General features: G+C 51.0%; 1 protein-coding gene across 1 annotated transcript in view; it reads right to left on the reverse strand.

Annotated features, from left to right (window-relative positions):
- The window catches only part of CPAMD8 (C3 and PZP-like, alpha-2-macroglobulin domain containing 8), a 94,862-nt gene that overhangs the window by 13,199 nt on the left and 65,165 nt on the right, over positions 1-16,498 (reverse strand). Inside the window, 5 exon segments of the mRNA XM_008577577.1 lie at positions 5,051-5,125; positions 5,239-5,395; positions 11,404-11,485; positions 14,623-14,799; positions 15,664-15,889. Coding sequence (XP_008575799.1) covers positions 5,051-5,125; positions 5,239-5,395; positions 11,404-11,485; positions 14,623-14,799; positions 15,664-15,889 — 717 coding nt within the window.

Raw genomic sequence — 16,498 nt, forward strand, 5'->3', positions numbered from 1 at the left:
AAAACAACAACAAAAACCCCCTGGGGAAACCGGGCAGACCCCCCCCCCCTCCCCCCCCCCCCCCGCCCTATGGCCAGGTCTTTGTTAAGACAGCTAACTTCAAGTGTCCCCTCCTCTGAGAAGCTCACCGATCCTGCTCACACCCCACAGAATGTGCGCTGCTGGAGGGCGGGGACTGAGTCCATCATTTAGCTGTGGGCTTGAGAGCTACCAACCCCTCATTCCTCTTTGATTAAGAGCTACGCGCTTCATGCATTTTTCTCTATAATCAGTCTGTCTCCTTTACTCCCCTTCATTCAAAAATTCTGTCAAGAAAGCAACTCTGTCATAGCAGCTGAGGTGGAATAGCCGATTACTCCAAACCAGTTTTGGCCAGATCTGGGAGTCTGTGCATTGGTCTCTACTCTGCCCATAACTTCACCTTCTGACAACACAAGTCCAACCCTCCTTTATTTTAACGTTTAAATCTCCACCTCCAAGAGAACACGGTGGCATGTAACATATGCACGCTCATCCCCACTTCAATATGCATAGAAATAACCCGGCCCTTACTGAATATGTATAAATTCCTATAGCTAACCCTTAAAAGTTATAATTCCTGCCTGCTTTAGGGGCTTCGTAGGGGTGGTGAGACTAGCCTTGCTCCTGATTTGTGCAATCCAAACTAAAATTCCTTTCTGTGACAAGGCTCAGCCCACGTGCAGTCTTTGTGTTTCCTTCAGTGTACACAAAAGACAAGGACCTACAGTGTTTACCAGCCACAGCAGCCTTGGTGCAGAGATGTCGCACAGTGATAGAGGTTAAATTGAAGAAATGAGTGACTAGAAGCATTAATGAATTTAGCAAATGAGCAGAGGTGTTCTGGTGACCTCTGGTAGACTGTGGAGTTAAGATAACTCTGCTTTAGTGTTTGTTGCAATCGTAGAAATAGGGCTTCCCGAAGCTTTTGATCTTCAGGGCAGGACAAAGAGTGGGAACTGTCCCTAAGGTGCAGCATTGAGATGCCTCTTTGGGGCATTGTGCCAAGGATGAACAGAACAGACTAACCAGACCCCAGGCCTGGCCCACACAAGTCCAGTGCTGGGGGTGGGGTGAGGGGGCTGGATACCAACTCAGAGGCAGGTATAGTGTCGTGGGAATTACCCCAGGCCACATGGGTCAGAAGAGGTCTCAAGGATGCCATGAAGACCACACCGACCTGGGAAGAACCCTGCCCTGTCCTGTTTGTTCAGATGTTGCTGAGATCTTCCTTATTTGCAAACAAATGTCCAAGACAGGGGTCAAAAAGGTTGAGGTCATTTTGCTGGGTACCCCCCAGTCCATCTGATTCCAGTGCCAGTGTAGTGGGTTGAATGGTGGCCCCCCCAAAAGATACATCCCCACAGAACCTGTAAATGTGATCTTATTTGGAAAAAGGGTGTTTGCAGATATAACTAAGTTAAGAATCTTTAGATGAGATCATTCTGAATTAAGGAGGCCCTAAATCCAATGACAAGTGTCTTTATAAGAGAAGGGGAGAAGACACAGAGGAGAAGCCATGTGAAGATGGAGGCAGAGACTGGAGTGATGTGGCCACAAGCCAAGGAATGCCAGAAGCCACCAGAAACTGGAAGAAACAAAGAAGGATTTTCTCTTGAGCCTTCACACAGGGTGTGGCCCTGACAACACCTTGATTTCAGACTTCTGGTCTCTAAAGCTGTGAGAATACAGTTCTATTGTTCTAAGCCACCCAGTTTCTGGCAATTTGTTATGGCAGCCCCAGGAAACTAAGACAGTGGATTTTGCCTTCAGAGACACAGAACCCAGAAGACAGGGGAGAATCAACTGTTTCCTTGGGGGGAAGACCTTCAACTTCAGAGGAGGAACAAGTTGGAGGAAACTAGAGAAAGATTCTTGGGGGAAATGAGGTGACCTCAGGGGATGGGAAGGAATTGGAAAGACCTGCAGAGTGCCCATTGAAGACTCAAGGCAGCTCAACTTTAAGAAGTGATGGCTCTGGGCACAAAAATGTGTGCAAGGATGTTCCCTGAAGAGCTGCTGTTGGTAATAGCCAAAGACTGCAAATAACCTAAACTTCCCACAGTGGGGAGCCCAGTGATTTAAATTAAGCTACACTGATAGCATGGGAAACACATGCTGGGGAGCACCTGGTATAGTGCTCAGTATTAAATGTACAGTGAAGATCAGTGTGTATGTATACTGCATGCATGCTTATGTATATGCAGATGTCATCCCTGGAAAGCAGCAGCAACACCCAATCCCCATCGACTCCTCTGAAGGGAACCAGGGAACTTAAACAGGGTGGAAAGGAATCGTGTCCAGAGGACACCATTTTGTATTGGTTTAAACGGGATGACCAAAATCCAATCTCACGTAGCATACTCTCTGCCAACATTTTGAATAAATTCCATGGGCCGGCCCGGTGGTGTGGCGGCGCTCCCGCCGAGGGTTCGGATCCCATGTGGAGACCGGTTCCCGCTCACTGGCTGAGCGCGGTGCGGGCACAACACCGAGGGTTGCGATCCCGTTACCGGTCAGTAAAAAGACAAAAAGGAAAAAAAAAAAAGAATAAATTCCAGTTCCCTGCTGTCCCCTCACAAGGTCTGCTGCAATCTGCTTCTGTCATCCCTCTGACCTCCTCTCCTCCTATTCTCCCACTCACTCCATTTCAGCCATCCTGCATCCTTGCTCTTCTTTAAATGTGCTAAGTTTGGTTCACCCCAGGGCCTTTGCATGTGTTATTCCTTCTCCTGGGAACACACTTTCTTCAGATTTGGCCATTCCCTTCTCATTATTTAGGTATCAGCTTTTTCATTCATTCAACAAAACATTTATTGAACATCTACTCTGTACAAGGCAATATTCTAGGTGCTGAGTATAAAACAGTAACAAAAGAGACAAAAACACTGGCCTTCCTGGAACTCATATTTTGTCAGGAGAGGAGATGCCACCCCCTCAGAGAGCTCTTTCCTGGCCACTTTGACTGAGATGTTGACTCTCAATCACTCACAATATCCTTTTCTTCACAGCAACTTTTAGTACCTGTACATTTACTGAAAAAGGGCTCCCTGCATGCCCAGGATAGTAAGCAAAAAAGCCTCACCTCAAGATTAAGTGTCATAAAAGTGTAGATCACTGAGGACAAAGAGAAGATCTGACATCTTCCAGAGAAAAGAACAGGCCACATGCAAAGAATAAGTGCTCCGAATGATGACAGACTTCTCCACAGAACACTGGAAACTAGAAGACGATGGAATATTACCTAGTATTTTACAGGAAAGTAATTTCTTTCTTTTTTTTTTCCTTTTTGTCTTTTTTCGTGACCGGCAACGGATCGCAACCCTCAGTGTCGCGCCCGCACAGGACCGGGACCGGCCACGGGATCGCAACCCTCGGTGTTGCGCCCGCCCCTCGCTCAGCCAGTGAGCGGCCGGTCTGTATGTGGGATCCGAACCCTTGGCGGGAGCGCCACCGCGCTTCCCAAGCAGCGCACTATAGCAGTGCGCCACCAGGCCGGCCCCAGGAAAGTAATTTCTAATGTGGAATTCTGTACCCGGTCCAACTATCACTCAAATGTAGATGCAGAATAAGAATATTTTCAGACATGAAAGGCCTCAAATAATTTACTCCCAATACTCTTTCTCAGTAAATCACTGGCAAAGGAAACAGAGGAAAGGGGCCAGGAAGTAGGGTGGTTATTGTGCAGCAGCCTGGGTGCTGCTCATTCTGGCTGCATTCTTCCCCAAAGTCAAGGGCTCTGGAAGGGAATTCTCTAAAAAAATACACTTAGGAGATGACTGGATATGTTTGACCACTTCTGTGGGAGACTTTGGGAACGACTTCTGAGGTACTGGGGGTGTTATGAACTGAATATTTGTGTCCCCCCACCCACCTGAATTTACATGTTGAAGCTCTAACCTCTAATGTGGTGGTATAAAGAGTTGGGGCCTTTGGGAGATAATTAGGTTTAGATGAGGTCAGGAGGGTGGAGCCCCCATAGTGAGATTAGTGTTCTTATAAGAAGGGGAAGAAACACCAGAGTTCTCTCTCCACCTGCAAGCACTAAGGAAGGCCATGTGAGCACACAGTGAGAAGGCAGCAGTCTACAAGCCAGCAAAAGAACCCTCACCAGGAACTGAATCTGCCTGCACCTTGATCTTGGACTTTCCAGTCTCTGGAACTATGAGAAATAGATGTCTGATATTTAAGCCTCCCAGTCTATGGTATTTTGTTATAGCAGCTCAAGCTAACACAGGATATTAGGACTTCGGCATATAAGTTTGGGCAAGGGACACAATTCAGCCCATAACACAGGGCAAGAGGCTCTATGGGCATAGTGTATGGGACACAGAGGGTCTTCTTAGGGCACAACAAACCATAGACTCATAGTTAAATCTGGATTTTTGAGGCCAAGAATTCTGAGAAGCACCACAACTCACAATTCATCATCAGAGATTATAGAATTGATGCGGGTATTAGGGATGGCCAAGTCCTTCCCACCCTGGGCTGAGATCCATTGTGGGACCCCTCCCTGTGGGAACCATGCCACCCCATCCCAGGATAGCCTCATAAAAGCGACTATGGCCCGAGACACCTAAGCCCCAGCTGGGTCCAGTCCCAACTATTCCTGAATGTTCTAAATTCTTCCTCCCCCAAAACATTCATGAGCCAAACATTTTGTATAGGGCTCCCTGAAGCCATGGATCACTGGCCAGGAACCTCAACTAGCCCAAAATGATTCTCTGAATGGGCCTGGGGGCTATGGACAGTCCTGGGAGGTCTTATACTCGGGACACGCCCCACAACATGTGCCTGATCACCCCCCACTCTGCCCGCTTCACATGGTTATCATGGAAATCTCTCCTCTGCTCAGACTATGAGAAGTTGGATGTTCTGTGACTATTATTTATGGAAAAGCATGAAAGAGCCTCATTAATGAGCGGAAAGAGGGCAGTGAGGAAGAAATAAACCCTGTCAGAAGGGGAGGGAAATACCCACTCACTTCTCCAGCCCCCAGCCCCAAGTCTCCCCAGACCCCACCTGGGCTCACCTCTGAGGCTGTGCCGGACTCCAGGAGGGCAGCCACCACGTAGGCTGTCAGCGGGACTGTGCCGTGGATCCCACCCTGCAAGGGGACTAACAGGCCTCACCCCAAGCCAGACGGGAGAGCCCACCTCCCCTCCCCCAGATAGTGCCGGGGAGCAGGAGCAGGCAGGCCAGGGCCAAGGAGCTGTGTACCTGGATGTCCTTGTTCAGGATCCTGCCCACAGCCGGGAAGGAGCCATCTGCCCGCTGCTGCCGGACTATCCAGCCCTTGGCAGCTGCCAGCTCCCGAGGGTCGATGAAGATAAAGCTGCGAGCCTGGGCAAAGGACTTCAAGACAAAGGCTGTGAGCCTGAAAGGGGACAAGGTGGGGGTTGAGGGGGTTGCAGAATAGAGTCAACCCTGTCCCCAACATGTGCTGGTGCAGGGATTACAGCAAGCTCCCTGTACAACCCAGCCTCCACATCCTCATCCGTAACATGGGAGGGGTCCAGTACACCCCTGCAGGGCTGTTGTGAGCACTTGATGGAAGGGGGGTGCATGGTGCCCAGCACCCAGCAGGACCTGATGACAGGGCCCCACCTTCCCTGCCTGGTCTGCTCCTCGTCCTACTCAAGACCTTTCTGTCAGAGGTCCAGCCCTGCCTTCCCTGCCGTGTGACGGAGACCCTTCTGGTTGCCTACCCAACAGCCATTGCTGCTAGCTCTCTGCCAAGAGACCCCTGGTCTCGTTCAGGAGCCAGCAGCCATGTGCCTTAGGGGTTGGGCCCCTCTGTGGCCCCAGCCAGCTACAGTCATGGGCACTCCAGTTCCTGGGCCTGGGAATGGTTTTGGAATGGGCAATGAGGTCAGGAGGGTGGAGCCCCCATGACCATTTCTCGGAGCAACTGCAGCCATTTCTGCACCATGAAGGGCCAGCTGCTGTGTGGAGGGATCCACAGGGATAGAAGGAAGAACCAGGAGCCTGATGCACTGTGGGGCTGCTGAATTAGCCAACCGTGGTGCCTCCCCAGCCCTGTGGTGTGAACTGATGTTCAGAATTGATTTTTTTGTTGGTTTTCTGTTGCTCTCAGCTGAAAACATGCCAGTGACTCACTAGCTTTGGTTACTTCCAACTCCACTGGGGCCCTGGATGCTTCGTGCCCCCCCCACTTTCTTCACAGGATCTGGGTGCATTTGTCTCTCAATGTTGAGCCCAGATGTCCCTCCCTAGGGGAAGCCTCCCGGGCACCACCACTCCGGGATGGGCTCACTGCCTCTGGATCCCCGCAACTGCCACTGCCCTCCCACAGCCCTGCCTGCATGTCATTGTCCACCTCTGCTCTGCAGCCTGACCCTCGTCCATCACTTCTCCCCAAGCTGGTGCCTGAGTAAGATTTGGCAGGCCAGAGAATGAATGAGTGGACACATGAAGGAGAGAACCTCTGGATGGAAACCAGGGAGCCCAGAGGGATGAAAAACAAAACTGTCAGCAGCGGAAACTCCCTAAACCCAGGATCAAAGAGAACTCCATTCTCTTCAAAACCAAGTGGCTCTAGGCTCTGTTTACATGAATCATCAAAACCTGAAACATTAGTTTGAAATACAGATGCTCCTCGACTTATGATGGGGTGACATCCTGATAAACCCATCATAAGTTGGAAAAGCCATAAGTTGAAAATGCACTTAATATACCCAACATACCAAACATCATGGCTTAGCCTAGCCTGCCTTAAACATGCTCAGAACACTTGTCTTAGCCTGCGGTTGGCAAAATCACCCAATGCAAAGCCTACTTTATACTAAAGTGTTGAATAGCTCACGTAATTTATTGAGAGCTGTACTAAAGTACAGTTTTTACTGAAGACATACAATAAAATTTGGATGTGTTGTGCCCCCAAAGCGCATGTCAAAATCTGATCCCCAACTTGGCAATGTTGGGAGCAGTTTGGGTTATGGGGGTGGATTACTCATGAATAGATTAATGGCCAGTGTGGGGTGGGGGTAGTGAGTTCTTGCTCTCTTAGTTCCCACGAGAGCTGGTTGTTTTAAAGACACTGGCACCTTTTCTCTCTCTCTCTCTCTCTCTCTCTCTCTCTCTCTCTCTCTCTTGCTTCTTCTTGCCATGTGATCTGCTTGTACCCGCCAGCTGCCTGCTGCTTTCTGCCATGAGTAGAAGCAGCCTGAGGCTCACACCAGATGCAGCTGTCCCAGAATCGTGAGCCAAATAAACCTCTGCTCTTTATAAATTGCCCAGTCTCAGATATTCTGTTATAGTAGCACAAAAGCGGACTGACACAGCGTATCACTTTTGCATCATTGCAAAGTCAAAAAATCATAAGCCAGGGCTGAGCCTGTGGAGCACTCGGGAGAGTGCGGCACTGGGAGTGCAGCAGTGCTCCCGCCGCGGGTTCGGATCCTATATGGGGATGACCGGTGCACTCACAGCACTCACTGGCTGAGCGCAGTGCGGCCGGTCTCAAAAAGGACAAAAAAAAAAAAATCGTAAGCCAAACCATTGTAAGTCAGGGACCATCTGTATACCTAAAGCCCACATGTACCCACCCCAGGAGTCAGCTTGTCCTGGCCACCCTCCCTCCCAAATACCTAGAATCCATCCCCTTCTCTCTACTCCTGTGGTCCCTGAACCAACCAGGCCACCCTATGGCTCCCGTCTCCTGGGGCCAACCCTGCCCCATCTCCTGATCTGTACGCAGCAGCCAGAGGAAACTCCAAACTTGCGTGCATGGCAGGGACATGAGGCAAAGCTGGGACTCGGCCACCCGTACGCTGGGACTCATGGGATTCCCACATTTTGCCACACCATGCTCTCTACTTTACCATTTTAAAAACACAAACAGGGATAAAGACATTGTTCTACATCCACACCATGGAGTGTCACCCAGTGACAAAAACAAATGAGCTCTGGAGGCACGCAGACATGGAGGGAACTTAAATGCATATTGCTAAGCTAAAGAAGCCAGCCTGAACACCAAGGTCAAGGGTTTTTATCCCCATACTGGTCAGCCGCGAAAAAAAAAAAAAAAGAAGCCTGGAGAAGGCATGCACTGTATGATTCCAACTCTATGACACTCTGGAAAAGGGAAAACTACGGAGACAGTAAAGAGATCACTGGTTGGCAGGGGTTCCGAGTGGAGGAGGGAAGGGATGAAGAGGTGGAGCAAAGAGCAAAGGCGATTTTGGGGGCAGTGAAAATATTTTCTACAATTTACAATGGTAGCTATATGACACTGCACATTTGTCCAAACCCATAGAGTGTACAACACCGAGAGTGAGCCCTAATGTAAACTACGGACCTCAGTTAACAATAATGTATCAGTGTTGTAACAAATGTACCCCACAGAATGCAAAAAGTCAATAATAGGGGAACAGTGCATGGGGGAGAAGGGCTGTATGGGAACTCTGTTTTACCTGCTCAGTTTTTTGGTAAGCTTAAAACCATTCTAAAAAGTAAAGTCTACTTGTATCAATTAAACACACACATGCACAGGGCCCACCATGGCGTGGAGCTCAGCCATGCTCTGCTCCAAGCCCTCCAGTGGCATCTGGTTCCACCCAGAATCAAATCCAAACTCCTCGCCCTGCTCAGTCTGGCCCTGCTGCCTTCTTCTCCCGAGTGCTGGGCCACTCTCCTCCTGGCCTGCACTGCTCCAGCCACACTGGCCTCCCTTCTGTGGCTCCAACCCATCAGGCTTGGTCCTGCCTCAGGGCCTTTGCACTGGCTGTTCCCTCTGACCTTGGATTTTCACACGGCTCCTCCCTCACCTCCTCCAGGAGACCTTTCCTGACTACCCCATATAAATGTGCCCTCCTCGTGCCTCTCCATCCCTTACCCTGCTTGCTTTGTTTTGTAGGTACAGGAAATTACACACCTTGTGCAGTCACATATAAATATACCCACAAATGCCTCAGTACTCCTCCTTTCAAGAGGTGGAGCCTAATTCCCCTCTCCTTGGGCATAGGGTGTTCTTAGTGACTCGCTTCTAAAGAACAGAATGTGGCAGAAGGGAGTGTGACCTGTGAGACCAAATGACCAGAGGCATTGGGGCAGCCTCCTTGCGTTTGCTCTTAGATTGCTCATGGAGAGGAAGCTAACCGCCATGTTGTGAGGATGCTCAAGTAGCCCTCTGGAGAAGTCCACATGGTAAGAAACTGAGGCCTTCCACCAACAGCCATGTGAGTGACCCAGCTTGGAAACAAGTCTTCCAGCCCCAATTGAACCTTCCGACGACTATGGCCCCAGCCAACACCTTGACTGCAACCTCAAAAAGATCTTAAGCCAGGCATATCCAACTAAGCCACTTCTGAATTCCTGACCCACAAGACGAGATAATAAATGTTTGTCGTTTCTAAATGGCTATGTTTGGGGGTAACTTGTTACACAGGAATAGATAACTATTACATCTTGTACAGAGTCTCGCCCTTGCTGGACAGTCAGCGCCTGGAAGCAGAAACCATGGCTTCCTTCTTTTTCCAGGACGAGAACAGGACCAGGAACGTAGTAGGCATTCATTGTCAAGCAAAAAACTAACTGAATGAATGTATGAATGTACAGTAGTCCCTCCTTATCCACGGTTTTGCTTTCCATGGTTTTAACTACAGTCCAAAAATAGGTGAGCACAATACCGTGAGATATTGAGAGAGAGAGAATGCACATTCACATAACTTTTGTTACAGTGTGTTGTTATAATTGTTCTTTTTTATTATTTGTTATTATTGTTAATCTTACTGTGCCAAATTGAATTTATAAATTAAACTTCATCATAGGTATGTACGTGTAGGAAAAAACATCATGTATATAGAGTTTGGTACTATCCATGGTTTCAGGCACCCACTGGGGGTCTTGGGAAGCTCTCCCCTCTCCCCCAGATAAGCGGGGACTACGGTACATTGGATACATAGGAACCCATGTATAACAGATCCTGAATTTTGAGGCTTCCGGGATGGATTTTGGACCTCCCAGCCAAGTATTTAGAGGAAGCAGTTGTGCTGGGTACCCAGCACTGCGCTGAGCATGCCACATGCTTATCCCATGGCCTCCTGAATCTGGGTCCTGAGAGGATGTGCATTGAAGAAACAAGGCTCAGAGAGGCTGAGCATCAGGTCTAAGGCCACACAGCTCACATGAGACAGAGCCCAGCTGCCCAGCTTCAGGGTGGGCGCCACTCCCACTGCCCTGTTCTTACTGCACCCACGTCCTAGAGGGTCCCCAGGGAGAGGTCCATGCTCGGAGACCAACAGGAACATTTCACAGGACAAGGGGGAGGGGGGCTGCTGGATATCACATTTCCATGAACACGTGCAATCTGATTTTTCTTGCTCACGCTGTGGGTTTAGTCCCACAGCCAGCGGCTGTCCGTGTGGACGCACAACAGGAGCATGTACAGTGAATCACGGCTCACTAATACTGGCCAGTAGCGGTTTCCTGTGGGCTGCCAGGGCTCAGCCAGCTTTCGGGGAATGAGTCAGCAGCTTTATTTGTCCTCCAGGGTGAGTGGCGGCCTCTGCTTTCTAGGGCGTGAATGGGCCCTTGTGTCATGGCTGTCAGCAAGACAGGGCCCTGGGACCAGAACTGGGACAGTGGGTGGGCTGTTGGGTGCCTGGGGGGGTGAGGGACTGGGCAGGTCACCTGCCTGGGCTCACCACAGGGTAGGGCTCAGCCAGGCTTGTCTTCCCCTGCCCCAGGCCCTGGCACTGCAGCTGAGCAGTGGACACTGTTGGAGGAAGGGCAGGGTGGTTTCCATGCCCACAGCTGCTGTAGGTGCTGCCAGGGAGGCACTCTTTGAGGGGGAGTCGGGGATGGGCATAGGAATTGGGTGGCCTGAGGATCCCAGAGCACAAGACCCAGGTACACCCAGCCCCCAGCTGGGCCCTCCCTGCTCTGGCTGACCCCCCACATCCGGGGAGAGCCACTTACCAGGGAAATGGGACCCCAGGCCGCTCCTCCTGCAGACCCCTAACCCCAGCCTCCAGACAGTGGTCTGATCTCTGACCCCCTCTTCCTGCCCTTCTCTTCCTGCTCGGGTCACCTCCATTTCCAGGTATAGTGGGCTGAGAGGAGGCCTGGAGTGCCCAGGGCTCACTCCTGAGAGGTGGGGCGGGAGAGCGGCTCCTAGTCACCATGGTAACAACACCACCACCAACATGGAGAAAGTCACAGTACCATCGCCTGCTCTGTGCCCGCCCTCAGCGCCCTCTGCATTTGTCCCTCCCAACCCCCAGGGCTGGGACCACCACAGTCTCCACTTTCCAGCCAGGTTCCCTGTCCCCCCCTGGGATCAGGCCACACTGTGCTGGACATGAGGCTGTGGCATTGGGTGGGGGAGCCTCTGCAGCCAGGTCCAGGTATGTCGGGACTCACCACATGCTCCCCGACGCGTCCCGCTCCCCGAATGCGCTGTAGGAGCCGTCCTGGTGCTTGTAGGTCAGCTGCCGCTGGTAGCCTGCAGGGCGAGAGAGGGACCAAGCCCTGCTGAGTGACTCATGCCAGGCCTGCCCACGGGGTCCCATGCTGCTCTGCAGCCCTCCACCCCTGGACCTCCAAATGATGCCACACCACATCTGGGATCCCTGAAACTGCCTAACACATCTGGGGTGATTGAAACTGTCCCACACCCACATCTGGGGTCCCTGAAACTGCCCACACCACATTTGGGGTGTCTGAAACGGTCCCACACCCACATCTAGGGTGGCTATACCTTACTTTATTTGTCTCTTGTCCTCTGACATTGCCCCTCTGTGACTCCTGGTCCCTAGCCTGGCGAGCTGGGAGAACAGAAGGTGCCAGAGTGGCCAAAGCAAGGAGCAAGGGGGGAGGACAGGGAGGCTGGCTGGGTGGGCCACACAGGCCCCCAAGGCTGGGCTGGGAGTTTATAATGTGAGGGCAGCAGGGGACATGGGAGGGCGGTGAGTGGGGAGGGGCAGGAGGGAGAAGACATAGTGGGTGGATTGCAGGGTCTGGGCAGGAGGCAGCGGAGGTGGGGACTGGGATCGGCTAGGACCGGGAGGCGAGAAGTAGTTCTGTGGTGTGGGTAGAGCTGCCCAGCTGAGCACAGGTACGAGGGAAAGAAAGCAGGACCCGAGGGCACCAGGGTCTGTGGCCTGAGTCTCCGGAAAGATGGAGCTGCTTGCACAGGGATGGGCAAGTGGCAAGAGGAGCTCTGTACTAGGTGGACTGTGTCCCCCCACTCGCAATTCACATCCACCCAGAACCTCAAAATGGGACCTTATAGGGAATAATGATCTTTGAAGGTGTAATTAAAGGATTTCAAGATGAGATCATCCAAGATTTAGCATCAGCCCTAAATCCCACGACAGGTGTCCTTGTAAGAGAGAAGAAAGGGAATCAGACACAGAGAAGATGGCCATGTGACCACGGAGGCAGAGAAGGGGAGGGGCGTCTACAAGCCAAGGAACACCAGCAACCACCAAAGCCAGGAGGGACACAGGGTCCTGCTGTCCCCGGGAGTCCAGGCTGCCATTCACAAGCAGGGCTCATTTGACTCTGGGTGGCATTTAAGTCCCTGAGCCCAGATGAGTGCACCAACGTGTGCCTAGCCCCGGACAGTTAGTGCCCACCCACCTCCAGACCCTCATAAGTGCCAGCCTGAGCCCCCAGGTCCCAGCCCAAGCGGACTTGGCCTTCCAAGTTCACAGTCCATGTTTCAGCCATCACGAAGCCAGATTTTCAGCCTGCGGCAACCCGACTATTTCTTTTTCCATCTGAGATTTGTACCTTCCTCATTATAAATGTTTTCCTTTTAGTTTTCCCATCCATAAGAACGGATGATTCTAGATCATCAGGGCCACTTCAGAAATCTTATAAAGGAGCAGAGTCACTGTGGGAACCCTAACAGCCAGGAGTCAGGAACCCCAGACTGGCCCCAGTAATTGAGGTGCTCATATGTCTCAGTTTCCCCATCTGAGAGGGGCGCAGCATTGTCTGAGCTGGGCACCGACGGGTCCTCCCTGGTGGTGGAGATATCTAAGGTTCTCGTTTCCCTTGGGCAGTGACCTGACTACTCTGGCCATCCCCCACACTTGGACTGAGGGGAGCCCAGGAGAGCTTTGTAGCTGGGTCAAGCCCCCTTGAAGCTCCCCTTTCATTCCAGCTCCAGCCTAGGCCAGAAGCAAGCCCTGGGAGGCCCCAGGACCTTGGGATCAGTTGATTTAACTTCCTTATTAAGCAGATGGGAAACTGAGGCACTGAGAAGAACATGCCCTATATGAGGTTACAAAGCAGGTGCCCATGACTAAGGCTGCATCCTCCTCCGTGTCTCCTCCCTGTGGGGCCAAGATGGGCAGAGGGGACAGACAAGACACTCAGAGGCCCTGCCCTCCACACACGGGATTGTTCCCTGCTCTGAAGACCTGATTTATGGTAACAGAAGGTGTTTAATCCTTTGTTAATTATTTCTGAAGATGTTCAGTGCTGCATTAGTTATTTCTGAAAAATGCTACGTCAATTATTCAAGTGTTATGTTAATTATTTCTGAAGATGTTCAAATCTTGTCATTTGCCTCTGAAGATGTTCAATGCTGTGTTAATTACCCGAAGATGTTCAGTGCTGCAATATTTAAGAAAAAAAAACAAAACTGGAAATACCCCTGACATGCCCAAGGGGAGAGTTCAGTATGTTGTACTCCATAAATATATTTGATGGACAAACAGCATAATCTTGAAAATGATTATAAACTGAACACACCCCGAGACCTAGTGATTCCACTCCTGGCATGCACCCCCCAGAAATTCAGATGTGTTTTCGCCAAGCATGTGAATAAGATGATTCACGGCAGCACCATTCTAAAGCCCTGAATTGGAAACTGCTCAAATGCCCATCAACAGACACACAGACCATGGTCCTTCAGCACAGCAATGGGGCTAAATGGATGATGGCTCCCCAGAGCCCGGTGGACAAATCTTACACACACAGCTTGGGGTGGGGGACACCACAGGATGCCCTGTTATAGGTCACCAAGAGCAGCAAAGCTAGCCTGTGCTAACCCAGTGCCAACAATGATGGGGGTTATACAGAATTATTTTTTCTTTTCTTTTTGTATTTATTTTTTTGGCAACTGGCCAGTATGGGGATCGGAACTTGTGACTTTGGTGTTATAACACTGCGCTCTACCCAGTGGAGCTAACTGGCCAGCTCTCTCTTTTTTCTTTTTTAAATGCCCTTTAGAGGGGGCTGGGTGGTTAGCTCGGTTTGTTAGAGCACAGCATGATAACAGCAAGGTCATGGGCTCGGATCTTCATGCCAAACATAAAAAAACAACAACAACAAAAACACAAAAACGTTTTTTATGTCCTTCCATTGCTCTTTTGGTTAAAGAAAATAATAAACCAAAAAACTACATTTTGAAAAGTTGCTGTTTCCATCTTCATGGCCAAGCGCCAGCGTTCAGACTCTAACAGCCACGGACGCCAGGCTCCTGCTGACAGTTACCAGATTGGGGCCACCCTGAACAGCTCCTGAACAGCTCCTTTTGTCCACTGGTGTGTGGGTCACCCCAGCACATCCCTCTGCTGAAGGCTGCTCCCTCCCGCCCCCTCCGTCCAGGCAGCTCTTCCCCAATACCTTGCAGCAGGTAGTCAGTGGTCTCCCTCTCTACCTCGGGACTGAGCTGCCGGGTTTTCTGAAGATACTTCAGGACAAAGACGTTGGGAGCAAAGTGGATCATATTTTGCTCTCCGCAGCCAAAGGGCAGCCGCAGGAGATTGTTGAGGTGGTTCAGGGTGGGCCCCATGACGTCTCCTGGCAGGAAGAAGAGGGTTTGGGCTGGAGCTTGTCCTATCCTGATGGAGCACAGAAGCAGCTTTCCCCAGAGATTGGAGCCCCCCGTGGCCTGTCATCGGCCACCCAACCTCTGACTGCTGGTGCTGCCCTTTGGGACCAGATTGTACCCCCTACTCATTCAGACCACCCGGTGTCTCAGCTTTGGTGACACCCTCTGCTACACGCCTCCTTCTGTGTTCTTCAGTTTTAAGCTGGGAGTTCTTTCTCTAGTTTTTTATTTGGTTGAATGCTTTTTTCTTTCTGGCTTTTTATCTTTATTTATTTATTTTTTTTGGCAGCTGGCTGGTGCAGGAATGGAACCTTGGACTTTGGTGTTATCAACACCATGCTCTAACCAGCTGAGCTACCGGCCAGCCCTATCTTTCTAGCTTTTAAAATAAGTGCATGTAAGACTATGCATTGCCCTCTAAGTTTGTCTTTAGCTGTATCCCACAACTTCTGGTATGTCAATACAGTCATTCTTTTGCCATCCTAGATAATTTTTTTCTAATTTCCAAAATGAAATGTAATCTTCTCTTTAACCATGAGTGTTATGATTTTTTAAAAAGTTTCCAAACATATCGATGCATTTCTAAAAGCTCTCTCTCTCTCTCTTGTCCCCTCAGGGGCAGGATTGTGATCAGCTCTGGCACTGCCCTCGGTACTCAGCACGTGGCTGGACACAGAGAAGGCAGCAGAAGCTGCATGTCAGGTGAGTGACTGGGTGTGTGGGTGGACCACAGCGGCACAGGTCCTCAGCAAAACCCAGCTTGAGACTATACCTGGGGTGGACCTGAGCTCTCACCCCAGTCCTCCCCAAGACAGGCTGAGGGGCAGACGCACCTATGATGGAGGCAGCAGCCCGCTCAGACCCAGGGATGGCACCGTGCGGGACCCCCAGGGTGAAGGCCTCCCCATAGCTCTCATCCGCCTCCATTTTCCTCCAGATGCGGAACTCGCCCGTGGAGCCCCAGCCGGTGGAGAAGCCGATGAACTGGACCTCTGGTGGCCTCAGGAGGGTCCAAGCCACAATGACAGACTTGTTGGATGGTTCTGGACCATGGCCAACCTGGAAAAAGAGACAAAGGTTGCCTGATGCTGGCAGGAAGCACATTGCTGCTCAGGCAGAGGGACGCCAGCTACCAGGCCATGGTCCCAGGCTTCAGCCATGTTCATAGTGCAAGGCGGGGTTCTCAGGGAGTCAGAGGTGAGAGAAACTAGAGGTGGCCATGTCCATTAAATGGCCAACGGAGACACAAGTGTGGCATCTGCAGATTCCAAAATCACTCAAAGGCCCAGAGGTTCCGGGCTCCCTGGAACCTCTGGGCCTTTGCACATGCTATTCCCTCTGCCTAGAACATTCTCTCCTGCCTGTCTTGCCTGGTGATCTCCAATTCATACTTCAAAACCCAGTTTGGCTATGTTCCTCCTCTAGGAAGCTGTGTTAGCTGCTCCTTTTCCATATACACTTTCTGGGGTCCAGAAAGCACCCCCAGTCCCCATTCTACCTGCTTGCACCCACAGTGTCTTTCTCCCTGACCACCCAGTGCCCATCTACTCCCAGATCCCCAGGTGCTTCCTCTGTCACAGCTGTTACTACATTTTTTTTTTTTTGTAAGCACCTCCAGGCTGTGAACATCTTGATGTGATCCATCCTGTTTCCCCTTGCTCTCCCCCA

The sequence above is a fragment of the Galeopterus variegatus genome, unplaced genomic scaffold, assembly GCF_000696425.1.
Source record: "Galeopterus variegatus unplaced genomic scaffold, G_variegatus-3.0.2 Scaffold1543, whole genome shotgun sequence".
Lineage (NCBI taxonomy): Eukaryota > Metazoa > Chordata > Mammalia > Dermoptera > Cynocephalidae > Galeopterus > Galeopterus variegatus.